This window comes from Babylonia areolata, chromosome 14, assembly GCF_041734735.1.
Source record: "Babylonia areolata isolate BAREFJ2019XMU chromosome 14, ASM4173473v1, whole genome shotgun sequence".
NCBI classification, from domain to species: domain Eukaryota; kingdom Metazoa; phylum Mollusca; class Gastropoda; order Neogastropoda; family Buccinidae; genus Babylonia; species Babylonia areolata.
This window is the reverse complement of record NC_134889.1, coordinates 33,548,368-33,563,367: the sequence shown is the minus strand read 5'-3', so window position 1 is coordinate 33,563,367 and position 15,000 is coordinate 33,548,368. Positions and strand designations below refer to the sequence as shown.

The 15,000-nt window shown below is 43.5% G+C and overlaps 1 protein-coding gene across 1 annotated transcript in view; it reads left to right on the top strand.

Moving 5' to 3' along the window:
- The window catches only part of LOC143289597 (high-affinity choline transporter 1-like), a 26,740-nt gene that overhangs the window by 771 nt on the left and 10,969 nt on the right, over positions 1 to 15,000 (top strand). The window contains exons 2-6 of the mRNA XM_076598632.1: positions 7,337 to 7,571; positions 8,843 to 8,950; positions 9,751 to 9,820; positions 11,788 to 11,873; positions 13,240 to 13,388. Coding sequence (XP_076454747.1) covers positions 7,364 to 7,571; positions 8,843 to 8,950; positions 9,751 to 9,820; positions 11,788 to 11,873; positions 13,240 to 13,388 — 621 coding nt within the window. The 5' untranslated portion in view covers positions 7,337 to 7,363. The remainder of the gene's footprint in view (positions 1 to 7,336; positions 7,572 to 8,842; positions 8,951 to 9,750; positions 9,821 to 11,787; positions 11,874 to 13,239; positions 13,389 to 15,000) is intronic.

Sequence of the window (15,000 nt, the reverse complement as noted above, 5' to 3'; positions counted from 1 at the left end):
CTGCAGACTTGATAGTATGTGCATGTCTGTCTGTCTCTCTTTGTCTGTCTGTAGGTATGTGTGGCAGTGTCTCTGTCTCTGTGTTTCCCAGTCTCTGTCTCTGCCTCTGTCTGACTCTCTGTCTATTGCTCTCTCTCTCTCTCTCTCTCTCTTAGCTTGCTTATCACAGAACGAAGATGCTCTCTGTCTGAGAGATTTAGCGTCTCTCTCGCTCTCTATCAGTTTCTCTCTCTCTCTCTCTCTCTCTCTCTCTCTCTCTCTCTCTCTGTCAGTCCCTCTCTCATTCTCTCTCTTCCCTCTCTTCTTTAAGTCTTAACATTGCGAGATCAGATGCTTACACTACAATAGCAGGTATATGTATGATTGATGTATTGTATGCATTGATGCAATGTCTTCTTGTTTTTGTTTTTCCATTTTTTCCTTCATTATTTTTGGCTAACTCAGTTTGTGTACAGGTCGGTGGCCTCACGAATTAAACCAGTTCAGAGTTCTCTCTCTCTCTCTCTCTCTCTCTCTCTCTCTCTCTCTCTCTCTCTCTCTCTCTCTCTGTGTCTCTCTGTCTCTCTCTCCGTCCTGTCCTAAAGTCTGAAATTTCGACCGCTTTCAAATACATTTTGCGATCTTTCTTGGGCAGTATGAACTTAAGTCAGAATGGAATCTTATGATGAATAATGTAATGATTCGTTTTGGTTTTAGCACTCTCGCATGCGCGCGCACGCTGCCTGCCACTCTCTCATCCCCTCTCCCACCACCACCTTCATCACATTCCTCCCAACTGGGCACATACACCTGCGTACCAGCCACACCCACAATACATAACTCCCCCCCACCACCACTCCCCCCCCATCCCCCCAACACTCCCTCCCTCCACAAAACACACATCACAACACAACACAACACACACACACATCACACCACACCACACCACACACACACACACACACACGACACACCACAACACACCACACACACACACACACACACACACACACACCACAACACACACACCACAACACACCACAACACACACACAGACACACACTCACACACACCACACACACAAACACACACACACACACACGACACACCACAACACACACCACACCACACACACACACACACACACACACCAAACTCAGAAGAAAAAGAAGCGCCACAATTTTCAAACAATAATTATCATAGTCACCAGCATCGGCAAGGGAATGATAGCTTCAGAGCTCCTCTTCGTCTCGCGGCTCAAGTTTCACCACCCCCATTGTTCGACGGGTGGCGACTCCGTCATTTCTGCTGTCTACTCGAACCTTTTAAGTGGGGTGGCACTACTGGGTAGTCAAGTGACTGGGTCCTCAGTAGCCTACTACAAGGAACAAGAATAACATGTGCGTTCCGTTGTGACGACACAGCCCACACTGTTCCTTAAAAATGAAGGAACGTGAAAAAAAAAAAAAAAAAAAAAATATATATATATATATATATATATTAATATCTGCTACTACTACTATTACTGCTACTACTAATTAGTATTTATATAGCGCTGAGTCTTGTACAGAGACATTATCAATTTAAGTGATCCTCCACCATGGAATGAGTCGCTTTGCACCAGAGGTCGATTTTTTACTTACTTGTGTAAACAAAGTGAGTCTATGTTTTAACGCGGTGTTCGGTTGTCTGTGTGTGTGTGTGTGTGTGTGTGTGTGTGTGTGTCCGTGGTAAACTTTAACATTGACATTTTCTCTGCAAATACTTTGTCAGTTGACACCAAGTTAGGCATAAAAATAGGAAAAAATCAGTTCTTTCCAGTCATCTTGTTTAAAACAATATTGCACCTCTGGGATGGGCACAAAAAAATATAAGAAAGAAGCCAAAATATATGCAAACTGCATTTACTGTTATATTTATATATTTTTTATTCTCTAAACTTGGTACTTTGATCTGATATTCTGACGCAACAAGAGCAGTCATTATTATCATTTTTTGTTCAAACAGAAACTTCGTTTGCTGAGCATGGAATTTATATTTATTTTACAAACGTTTTGGTGCAGATAGTAAAAAAGGGAAATTAATCTGTAATTAATGCTAGGGGACTTAATTTACTTTAAACTGGTCTTTCTCATCTTAAACATTACATTTTGAAATTATACTCAATACATAAAAAGCTTGTGTGTTTTACTCTCAGTGAACAGGGCTTTCATTATGTTCATTCGCCCAAGTGGTCTTTTTCGGAAAATACTAAAATCAATACTACGAGTGGACTTTATAGATCTATTGGCTGAGTCCTGAAGGTCATGGGCAAAAATCAATTACGCACACATATTTATACACATTCAAAGCGCGTGCTCATATTCTTCACGAAAGCGAACAACGCCATTTTGTTTCGAGTTGTTGACCTGCCCGTTCAATCCTATATTCAATCGACAATACACGATAACATGTGATGGAAAGTTGGAGAAGGAGACCGTTAAATATTTATTCAGGGAAAGATTTGTGAACGCCTCATCACTTACTGGATGATGCCCCAAACTGCCATAAAAATATCCACAGAATCAGTTGGAATTCACAGTTAAAAATAATAAACCATGTGAGTTAATACCCTTGAATTGATGAAACGCAAAAATTTCCAGTCTTGACTTTTCTCAAAATGAAGTCCTTTTCACTTCATAAGACGTTTAGAAGTACTTGTGCTTGGTTCTGCGTGTTATTAATTTAACAAAATACTCAATTTTCATATCAACTTTAAAACTATAAAATTAGAATGAACATAAAAGAGAAATTGAATCAACCGTGTGTAACTAACTGAAACTTGTGCGTCTATCTAGATCCAGAGAAAACGTCTAAATGTTGCAGTGTGATTGCGACTTAAAAAGAATTTTTAATTGCTCTTAAAGATTTTTTTGAATGCCCAAGATATACCAGAATAATATGATTTAAACAGCGTTCTCACCGCGAATACCGCAATCGATTTATCGCCCTTAAAAAAAAGCATGTTTAAATATAATATTTTTGAACGTCAGTTTAGGAGCCACGATAGTGTAATGGGTTAGACAGTTTCTTCTCACCCAAAACGCGGAGTTCGAATCTGCCGTTAGGACTTTTTTTCTTCTTCTTTTTCTTTTAATCCGAAGCTTTATAATAACAAATACAGAACATATTTTAACGATTACATTTTTTTAAGTGTATCACAAGTGAGTCTTGAAGGCCTTGCCTCTCTTGTTAGTTATTGGTATATCACAAATCTGCAATAAAAGAGCTTTGCAGCAAAATAAAAAAAAAGTTTGTAAATCGGATGATTTTGTGAAATGTAATTGTGATTTGAAATTCTATAGTCGCGGAAGTAAACGAACTGAGAATCAAGGCCGAAAAGTTTTGGAACATATCCATAGCAACCACATACTTCTAAGCAAGATATGTTCATGAAATTTGGCACGCACATACTTAGTGGCAATATCCACTATTGCACAAAGTTTGAAAGAAAGATAATGAGTTGACTTGAATTTATTCAAATACGATTTTGTCGTTGTTGTTGTTGTTTTCTTTTCTTTCTTTTTCTTTTCTTTTTTTTTTTGAAAGAATTGTGACTGAGGGGTGAGTATACTTACTTTTTAATCAGCTGAACATGACTAAAAACCTACCAGTTTTAAGATTAGTTTTGTTGTGGTGTTGTTTGTGGTCCAATTGCTATGAAACTTTTGCATTGTATAGTATGTGTACTAAATTTTAAGCCAGATTAAAGGGGAAAAAATGCTAAATCATGATGCCGTATCATGTAATTGTTCTAATTCAGTGTACTCGCTGGCTTACTGTGCTTGTGATGTTACCATAATCCATGCAACAAGCACAACACACTAACAAAAAAGATCCATACAACAAAACTGCTCACACAAAAGGTACAAGTTCACGTGCCTTTTATCCCAGCATAGCATCAAATGAAATACACTTCATAATCCAAATGAACACTTCAAACACTTCATCTACAAAGAAAACCTACTTGCCAAACCCATACTTCACACTATAAAGACACACAACCTCATCAAACAAACACTCAGTCTGCTTAAAAAAAAAGAAAAAAAAAGTGCAGTTATGTGGCAAACGTAATCAATTCTTGTGGTACAAAGTATTAGTCATCAGGGTGGATGGCGTTGATGTTGAACCTTCTTCCTCCACTCTTTTTTCTCCACCGGTGGTATCAGTATGTTTTAAAAATAATTGGTTTATCCTGAAACAGTTTGTTATGTAATACTTCTTAATCTCTTTTCATTTTCTTTGCTTTGAATTATTTTCTATATGTTCTGAAGTTTATATTCATTAATGCTGATAATGTTAGATTAAATATCAAACAGTAATTTCAGTTTTGTACATGCACATCACAGCTTTCATTCTTTACACAGGACTTTACAAAATGCTTTACTTCTAGTTCTATGTACTTTATCAGACAATAAAAAAAAGAATACACACACACACACACAGATATATATATATATATATATATATATATATATATATTTCATAATATAATCAGATAAAGCAGTTTAATGATAATAAAAGTATGGAATAGTGATTATTAATGCTGTATCACTATGAGTATCAGTGTGCATATCAGTGTGCATGTGCTTGACATGCTGCAATGCATTAAGTTACTTTATTTATAGTGGCATGTCAAGAACATGCACACTGATATCATTTATGTAAATGTCTATGTAAAACTTTACAATTCCATACATGTACATCTATACAAAGTTTGTAAAAAGAAAATAAGTTTGCACACTTTATGGTAAATTTATACTATGAATCATAGTACATGAACAGTTGGCCACAAAATCACTCACTCATAGATAGGAGTTCACCAGCAGACAATTCTTTAGTTGACAGTGTAGTTAGTGTGGTGGTGTTGCCTCTCCTTCTGATGACATGACTTGCCAGCTGTGATCTCAGAATTATTCGTTGGTGTACAGGCAGGCATATAAAGTACCATCATATCTTTCAGGGCAGAAAAAAGTTGAACTATTAGTAATACTCTTAGTATTTACTGTTGACACAACTCTATATTTATTTACCTCAAAACAACACAGACACAGACACACACACCAACCTGACATATACACATAAAATATCCATTGAAGCAAATTCTGTGAAACTGAAAACTGTTCATAATGTCATGCCCTTATACTTTCCCATGCTCAGTTACATGTAATGGTTAAACTGTAAAGGGACCGTGTGTGTGTGTGTGTGTGTGTGTGTGTGTGTGTGTGTGTGTGTGTGTGTGTGTGTGGGTGTGAAGTCTTCCAACCTTTCTGTATCAAGTGCAAATGTTGATTCGTCATCTACACCAAAATTAATATTATTGTTGCTGAAAGCTGAACGACAAACCAGCGTCGACTGCTTTCGAAATCAGTGTCGCCTTCGTATTCACTGAGATTGATTTCATGACCATCAGCCTAGTTGGAATGGTCAGCTCCATCAATGAAGTACTGGGTTAGAAACTCACAAACGTCGTCTTTTTCACTTAATGGCAAATTTTTTGTACCGCAAGCGTATCTTGTCAGAAATTCGACGGGCGCAATAGCCGAGTGGTTTAAGCATTGGACTTTCAATCTGAGGGTCCCGGGTTCGAATCACGGTAACTGCGCCTGGCCAGTGGGTAAAGGGTGGAGATTTTATCTGATCTCCCAAGTTAACATATAAGCAGACCTGCTAGTACCTGAACCCCCTTCGTGTGTATACGCACGCAGAAGATCAAATACGCATGTTAAAGATCCTGTAACTCATGTCAGAGTTCGGTGGGTTATGGAAACACGAAAATACCCGGCGTGCATGAACCACGACAGAGTCATTGGCAAGTCGATGTTGGTCGTGTAACGAAAAGAAAGAAAAAAAAAAAAAAAAAAAAAGCCAAACCTCTGTTGAAATGCGTGCTTCCGTTCACTGCGACCATGTTTATTTAAGCTGAATGGCTGGTCTCGTCACGTGGTCTCTCTCGGCCAGTGACAGGGGGTTTTCCTTCATAGTGACGCATTAACAAATAGTAAAGAGTGGTAACTCTCTCCATTACACAAAGTACACAACTTCAAGTCAGTGATGCTTAACGCTACCGATTCAGCTAGCACACAGGTAAACAAATAGTGACGCATTGTTTACGTAGTGTGTCATTATTTTGAAAGCGACGATTGGCTCGTAGTTTAAAACTTAACCAATGAGAAAGACATAAACTGAAAGAGACGGACTTGACCTTAAGAACGATTATGTTTCGACCGGTCGATTCCAAGAGATAGGGAGGGCAAACTTGTCAAAGTTGACCGATTTTGCGAAGTCATAGGCGATCAGAATGATTGGTTAGGTATCTTAAGCACACTTTTAAGTCAAAAGAAGACACAATTATGCCTAGATACTTCAATATGATATAAAAGAAAGCCTAAAGTTTACTATAAAGTCAAAATCTGAAATCGGACAACCTGACCCCACCCGCCTAAAATCGCCGCTAGCGGCAAAGTTGGTCAGGTGCAAAGCGACTCATTCCGTGATGGAGGGTCACAATGTTTTTTTTTAATTAAAAATTTTGATTTATTTGTCAAATCAAAACGCTTTCAAACCAGTCATTCACAAGCATGTATAACTCTAAATCTTGAGAAACTGATGACAAAGAAGAGACAGGGTAAGGAGGCTATCTTGGAAAAAAGGTGCTGCTGATGCTGCTACTTACTATTACTACCACAACTACTACTAGTACCTCTGTAACAAATGATGTAGTACTACTATTATAAATGATGATGATGATTGTATATATATATATATATATATATATATATATATATATATATACGTTTTTAAGTTTTTATATATACATATACATGTTTTTAAGCTTTTGAATTGAAAACAAAACTAGACCACACACACACACACACACACACACACACACACACACACACACACACACACACACACACACTGAGTCGAACACAAAGATTATTGATGGAGACTGAAACATGTCGATGTGAATGTAGTGCACGGGTTTGGCTGTTTGGTTTTGTTGTTGCTGTGGTCCCGTGTGTGTTCTGTTTCACACACGCGCGCACGTGTGCGTCTGTGTCCGTGCGTGTGTGTGTGTGTGCGTGCATGCGTGTGTCCGTGCGCGTGTGTGTGCATGTGAGTGTGTGTGCATGTGTAAGTGAATGCTGATCTTATGAAAGAAGATAGATATCCTGTATCGTATCTGGATCCGTCAACACACTTTTACGACTCCTTAAAACTGAAACCGAAACTTGTGTGGACAAGTCTGCACGTGCGCGCACTGTGCTCGCCCTACCACCACTGCCCACTTAATTCCCCCTCTTTTTTTTTCCAGAGTTACTGCCCGTGAAGGTCACTCACCATGGCGACCTTGCTGATCGCTGGGGTCGTGACCTTGGTGGTCTTCTACTTGGCCATCCTCATCGTGGGCGTGGTAGCCGCCCGCTGTGTCAAGGTTACCGGGTCAAGGTCAGAGGTCACGGAGGCGAGGTCGGAGGTGAGGGAGAGTGAGGAGGCGGTGGTGGCGGGCCGAAGTCTTCACGGCGTGGTGGGCGTCATGACCATGATTGGTGAGGGCCCCCGCTGTTCTAAAAATAGATCATGTTTTCCCACTGATCTAAAAATAGAACCTATTTTCCCCACTGATCTAAAAATAGACCATATTTCCCCCACTGATCTAAAAATAGATCCGATTCTTTGGTCAGTGGTGTGAGAGCAGGGGTTGATCCACCAATCGGACACGTATTGCACGTGCCGTTCCGTACCGTGACAATAACTCGCGCATAATCGTTGTTTTCCGCCACTACGGCAGTCACGTTTATAGATTGAAATAGTACGTGTCACCGATTTGTGACAGTCTGATTGTGTCTGGAGGATTGTCATTCCGTTCAATTTTGGGAATCGACAGCGGTGAGTGAGAACCAATCAAATAATTGTTGTGAATCGCGTGACAAGGGCCCGTGCGACAATTCCTCGCACTGTTTGAACGTAAAGCGTTGAATTCGTATCGCAGCCGTACGACGGTGTCTGATAGTCGATCAGCCCCTTTAGTAGCATGCATGTGCAATTTGATGTTTCTGTTAAGCTGATCTACTTTTGGTGTTTCCAGATGCTTGGGGCAGAGTGGTTGATTATTGTTACTGAGAATTTCGGATTATTTTATCTGTCTGTCTGTCTGTCTGGATGGATGGATGTGTGTGTGTGTGTGTGTGTGTGTGTGTGTGTGTGTGTGTGTGTGTCTGTGTGTGTGTCTGTGTGTGTGTCTGTGTCTGTCTGTGTCTGTCTGTCTGTATGTATGTATGTATGTATGTATGTATATGTGTGTATGAGAGACAGACAGACAGAGACAGACAGACAGACAGACAAAGACTCATACTCAGATAGTTTATTCCTTTAAAATTGCCTCACATGTGAAGAGGGGGAGCAATAACAGAATGTTATGTGTCATTATACTTGTCAACATAAACAGCGTATCTTCTCCACCAAAACTAATATGCATGAAAAAAGAGAGGGCGGGTTGTTTCAAATGTTAACGCACCTTTTTTCTTTCTTTAAATTTGAAGTGTGTGTGTGTGTGTGTGTGTGTGTGTGTGTGTGTGTGTGTGTGTGTGTGTGTGTGTGTGTGCATGTGTGTCTGTGTCTGTGTGTGTTTGTTTGTGTGTGTGTGTGCGTGCGTGCGTGTGTGTGTGTGTGTGTGTGTGTGTGTGTGTGTGTGCGTGCGTGCGTGTGTGTGTTAGTGTGTGTGTGCGTGCGTGCGTGTGTATGTGTGTACGTGCGTGCGTGCGTGTGCGTGCGTGTGTGTGTGTGTGTGTCTTTTTCTTTCTTTTTTTCCATCGATCAGCAACAACGGTGGGGGGAGGTTTCATTAACGGAACAGCAGAGTCCATCGTAACAAGCGGACTGGCATGGACTATATCCCCCTTCGCCATCACTGTGGGACTCGTCCTGGGTCAGTCATGTTGTCGTTGGTGGTGGTGGTGGTGTTGTTGATGGTGATCTTGTTCATCATCATCATCATCATCATCATCATCATCATCATCATCTTCTTCTTCTTCTTCTTCTTCTTCTTCTTCTTCTTCTTCTTCTTCTTCTTTCTTCAAATAGGGCTATTCAAGATTTCAGACATCCATATCTGAGTCCGTCTGTCTATCCATCCCTCTCTGTCTCTCTCTGTCTCTGTCTCACTCTCTGTCTGTCTGTCTGTCTGTCTATCTGTTGTCTCTTTCTCTGTCTATCTGTCTCTCTCTTTCTCTCTCTCTGTGCTCTCTCTGTTGTTGTTTTTATCTGTCTGTCTGTCTTTGCCTCTAACTTTTTCTTTCTCTCTCTCCTTCTCCCTACCCCCCTCTCTCTCTCCCTCTCTCTCTCCCCTTCTCTCACCGGCATTTCATCAATATGATCACAGTCAACACAACAACATCAGCAACAACACCAACGACAGCAACAATAACAACAACAGCAGCAACAACAACAGCAGCAGCAGCAACAACAACAGCAACAACAACAACAACAACAGCAGCAGCAGCAGCAACAACAGCAACAGCAGTAACAACGTCAACAACAACAACAACAACAACAGCAACAACAACAACAACAACAACAACAGCAGCAGCAGCAGCAGCAGCAGCAGTAACAACAACAACAACAACAACAACAACAACAACAACAGCAGCACCACCACCACCACCACCACCAGCAGCAGCAGCAATAACAACAACAACACCCACTCACACCGCGGCCTGTGCTGTGCAGGAGGAGCGTTCTTCGCGGGTCCCATGCGTCGTGCCCGCTACATCACCATGCTACAGCCAGTGGAGGAGAGGTACGGGGGCTGTGCTGTGCTGTGCTGTGCTGTGCTGTGCTGTGCTGTACTGTGCTGTGCTGTGCTGTGGTTTGGTGTGTTGTGCTGTGCTGTGGTTTGGTGTGTTGTGCTGTTCTGTACTGTGCTGTTCTGTGTTGTGGTTTGGTGTGTTGTGCTGTGCTGTACTGTGCTGTGCTGTGCTGTGCTGGGCTGGGCTGGGCTGTGCTGTGCTGTGCTGTGCTGTGCTGTGCTGTGCTGTGCTGTGCTGTGCTGTGCTGTGCTGTGCTGGGCTGTGCTGTGCTGTGCTGTGCTCTGCTGTGCTGTGCTGTGCTGTGCTGTGCTGTGCTGGGCTGGGCTGGGCTGGGCTGGGCTGGGCTGTGCTGTGCTGTGCTGTGCTGTGCTGTGTTGTGGTGTGGTGTGGTGTGTTGTGCTGTGGTGTGCTGTGCTGTGCTGTGCTGTGCTGTGCTGTGCTGTGCTGTGCTGTGCTGTGCTGTGCTGTGCTGTGCTGTGTTGTGGTGTGCTGTGTTGTGGTGTGGTGTGGTGTGGTGTGTTGTGCTGTGGTGTGGTGTGGTGTGGAATGTTTTGTTGTGCTGTGGTGTGCTGTGGTGTGGTGTGGTGTGTGTGTGTTGTGCTGTGGTGTGGTGGTGGTGGTGGTGGTGTGCATGTGTGTGTGTGTGTGTGTGTGTGTGTGTGTGTGTTGTGTTGTGCTGTGGTGTGGTGGTGGTGGTGGTGGTGTGCTGTGGTGTGGTGTGGTGTGCTGTGTTGTGGTGTGGTGGTGGTGGTGGTGGTGTGCATGTGTGTGTGTGTGTGTGTGTGTGTGTGTGTGTGTTGTGTTGTGCTGTGGTGTGGTGGTGGTGGTGGTGGTGTGCATGTGTGTGTGTGTGTGTGTGTGTGTGTGTGTGTGTTGTGCTGTGCTGTAGTGTGCTGTGCTGTGTTGTGTTGTGCTGTGGTGTGGTGGTGGTGGTGGTGGTGTGCATGTGTGTGTGTGTGTGTGTGTGTTGTGCTGTGCTGTAGTGTGCTGTGCTGTGCTGTGTTGTGCTGCTGTGTGATGTGGTGTGTTGTGTTGTGTTGTGCTGTGCTGTGGTGGTGGTGGTGGTGGTAGTGTGTGTGTGTGTGTGTGTGTGTGTGTGTGTGTGTGTGTTTGTGTGTGTTGTGCTGTGCTGTGCTGTGGTGTGTTGTGTTGTGTTGTGTAGTGTTGTGCTGTGCTGTGTTGTGCTGTGCTGTGTTGTGCTGTGCTGTGGTGTGATGTGTTGTGCTGTGCTGTGCTGTAGTGTGCTGTGTTGTGTTGTGCTGTGCTGTGCTGTGTTGTGCTGTGCTGTGCTGTGCTGTGGTGTGATGTGTTGTGCTGTGCTGTGCTGTAGTGTGCTGTGTTGTGTTGTGATGTGCTGTGGTGTGTTGTGGGGATGTAACTTGGGAAAGACTCGAATGACTATCATGCATACCTTTAATGTAGTCTTTTCATGCCCCCTTGCTCATACAGAAAGAAGTAGTGAAATTTCACATGGTTTTGGCAGCACCAAATGAGCATAGAGACATTAAACGTTAAGCGGTGCGTCTGATGATGTCAGAGTGTTTATGTGTGTGTGTGTGTGTGTGTGTGTGTGTGTGTGTGTGTGTGTGTGTGTGTGTGTGTGTGTGTGCGTGTGTGTGTGTGTTGGGGGGTGGGGGGGGGGGGGAGTGAGGGGGTGGGGAAGTGTCTGTGTCTGTGTTCGTGTGTCTGTGTCTCTGGATGTCTGTGTCTTTGCGCATGCTCAGGCTACGTGTGTGGGTGTGTGTTTGATGATTTTTTTCCCCTCATTTATTATGATTTTCAGATTAGAAAGAAATGCGAGAAAACAAACCTCACGTCTATTAATACTTGCTTATGGGATTGCACGAAACGAAATGATAATTAAAAAAAAATTAAAAACCTATAGATATAAGGTTGGTGAGTGAAAAAAAAAAAAGTGCACCGAAAACACTGTGGAACGTGTTTCTTCCTGACACAGGTATGGACGCCTGGTGGCCTGCTTGGTGTACCTGGCCTCGCTGTGTGGGGATGTCTTCTGGACTGCAGCCATCCTCAATGCGCTGGGTAGGTGCTGATGTACTGAGTAGGTGCTGATGTACTGGGTAGGTGCGCTGTTGTACTGAGTAGATACGCTGATGTACTGGGTAGGTGTTGATGTACTGGGTAGGCGAATATACTGGGTTGACGAATGTACTGGGTAGGTGCTAATGTACTGAGTAGACGCTAACACACTGGGTAGAATTTCCTTGGTGGGTCCTGATTCGCGCGAACTGGGTAAGTGATTGTCAAGTGCTAATGTGCAGGGTAGGTGTGCTGACGTACTGAGTAAATGCTGATGTACTGGGAAGGCGAATGTACTGCATAGGTGCTGCAGAACTGAGTAGGTCTTCTGAAGTACTGGGTTGGTACTGATGTACTGAGTTGGTGCTGATGTACTGAGTTGGTGCTGATGTACTGGGAAGATGCCGATGAACCGGGAAGGTTCGTTGATCTGTTCGGTAGGTATGCTGAGGTACTGGGCAGATGCTAATGTGTTAGGTAGGTATGTTAATGTGTTAGATGGCAGGTATGCTGATGTGTTGGGCAGGTGTGCTGATGTGTTGGACAGGTGTGCTAATGTGTTGGGTAGGTGTGCTAATGTGATCGGTAGGTGTGCTAATGTGTTGATTAGGTGTGCTGATGTAAGGTTGGTGAAATTATACTGGGTTGGTGCTGATGTACTAGTACTTTGTAGCTGTTAATGTGTTGGGTAGGTGTGCTGATGTTCTGGATATGTGCTAACGATTATGTTGGGTATGTGTGCTGATGTACTGGGTAGGTGGTCGTGTACTAGGAGAGTGCTGATGGACTGGGAATGCGCTGATATACCGAGTAGCTGTGCTGATGTACTGGGTACGTGTGCTGATGTACTGTTAGGTGTTGATGTACTGGGTAAGTGCTGATGCACTGGGAATGCGCTGACATACCGAGAAGCTGTGCTGATGTACTGGGCAGGTGTGCTGAATGTACTGGGTGGGTGCTGATGTGCTGGTTGGGTGCTGATGTACTGGGCAGGTGTGCTGGATGTACTGGGTGGGTGCTGATGTGCTGGTTGGGTGCTGATGTACTGGGTAGGTGCTGGATGTACTGGGTGGGTGCTGAATGTACTGGGTGGGTGCTGATGTGCTGGTTGGGTGCTGATGTACTGGGTAGGTGCTGGATGTACTGGATGGGTGCTGAATGTACTGGGCGGGTGCTGATGTGTATGGTAGGCCTACCCATGTACCCAGTAGGTGTGCTGATGAACTGAGTAGGTGCTGATGTACTGTGCGGGAGAATGTACTGGGTAGGTGCTGATGTACTTTGTGGGTGTTGATGTACTGAGTAGGTGCTTGTGTACTGGGAATGCGCTGAGGTACTGGGCAGGTGTACTAGTTGTTTCGGTTCGCAGGCACCAGTCTGAGCGTGGTGGTGGGGCTAACGGTGGAGACGAGCATCGTGACTTCGGCCGGCGTCACCGTGCTGTACACCATGGTGGGGCAGATGATCTCCGTGGCCTACACCGATGTGCTGCAGCTGGTCTTCATCACTGTCGGCATGGTAACGGCTGTGTGTGTGTGTGTGTGTGTGTGTGTGTGTGTGTGTGTTTGTTTGTGTGTGTTTGTTTGTGTGTGTGTGTGTGTGTGTGTGTTTGTGTGTGTGTGTTTGTGTGTGTGTTTGTGTGTATGTGTTTGTGTGTGTGTGTGTGTGTATGTGTGTGTGTGTGTTTGTTGTGTGTGTGTGTGTGTTTGTGTGTATGTGTGTGTGTGTGTGTGTGTGTGTGTGTGTTTGTTTGTGTGTGTGTGTGTGTGTGTGTGTGTGTGTGTGTGTGTGTCTGTCTGTCTGTCTGTCTGTGCTGATCTTCATCACTGTCGGCCTGGGAACGGCTCTCTGCATCTGTCTGTCGGTATGTCTATCAGTCCGTCCGTCTGTCTGTCTGTCTGTCTATCTGTGTGTCTATGTTTGTGCTAATCTTCATTACTGTCGCCCGGGTAACGCCTCTCTGCGTCTGTCAGCCTGTCTGTCTGATTGTCTGTTGCCTTCTCTGCTGGGGGATGTAACTTGGGCAAGACATTCTCCACACTAATAACAAAAAAGATTCAAAAAAATCTATCCCAGATAATCCGGACAACAGTTACCATTTCTCCTAGGGGTGTTAACTTAGACAAGACACTTTCAATTCTAATCAAATTATAGCCTAGATAATTGGGACAACAGTTACCTTTTATGCTAGGGATGTTAACTCATACAAGTCGAGTGATGGCCTAGAGGTAACGCGTCCGCCTAGGAAACGAGAGAATCTAAGCGCGCTGGTTCGAATCACGTCTCAGCCGCCGATATCCCCCCCCCCCCCCCCCCCCCCCCCCCCGCCCCCTCCACTAGACCTTGAGTGGTGGTCTGGACGCTAGTTATTCGGATGAGACGATAAACCGAGGTCCCGTGCGCAGCGTGCGCTTAGCGCACGTAAAAGAATCCAAGGCAACAAAAGGGTTGTTCCTGGCAAAATTCTGTAGAAAAAGCCACTGATATGAAAAACAAATAAAACAGAACGCAGGAAAAAAAAGAAAGAAAAAAAAGTGGCGCTGTAGTATAGCGACGCGCTCTCCCTGGGTAGAGCAGCCCGAATTTCACACAGAGAAATCTGTTGTGATAAAAAGAAATACAAAATACAAAAATACAACAACAAAAAAAGAGAAAAAAAATGACACTTTCAATTCTAAATCGAATTATATCCTAGATAATCTGGACAACAGTTACCTTTTCTGCCAGGGATGTTAACTTGGGCAAGACATTTTCATCAACTCTAATCAAATTGTAGTCCACGTAAATCATGGCAGCAGCTGCCATCTCTGCTGTTTCGATTGTCACTGTCGGTCTGACAAGACTGGCTGTCACACATTGCCTGACTGAATCAGAATCAGAATCATATTCATTTGTCATGAAAACCGTAAGTGAAAGGTTTACAGACACAACAATAAAGCATAAAAAAAAGGAGGAGAAGAAGAAGAAGTAGACTTAATATAAGGTGTTCTAATTAAAACGTGACGTTTTCTTTGAAGCCTACATGTATGAATTTTGCTAGCTGAGGTTGTACGGTGTTGTAATTACACCATTGACTGATCAGCAGTATCACCAAACAACAACAAAAACAACAACAGGAGGAGGACTGTAT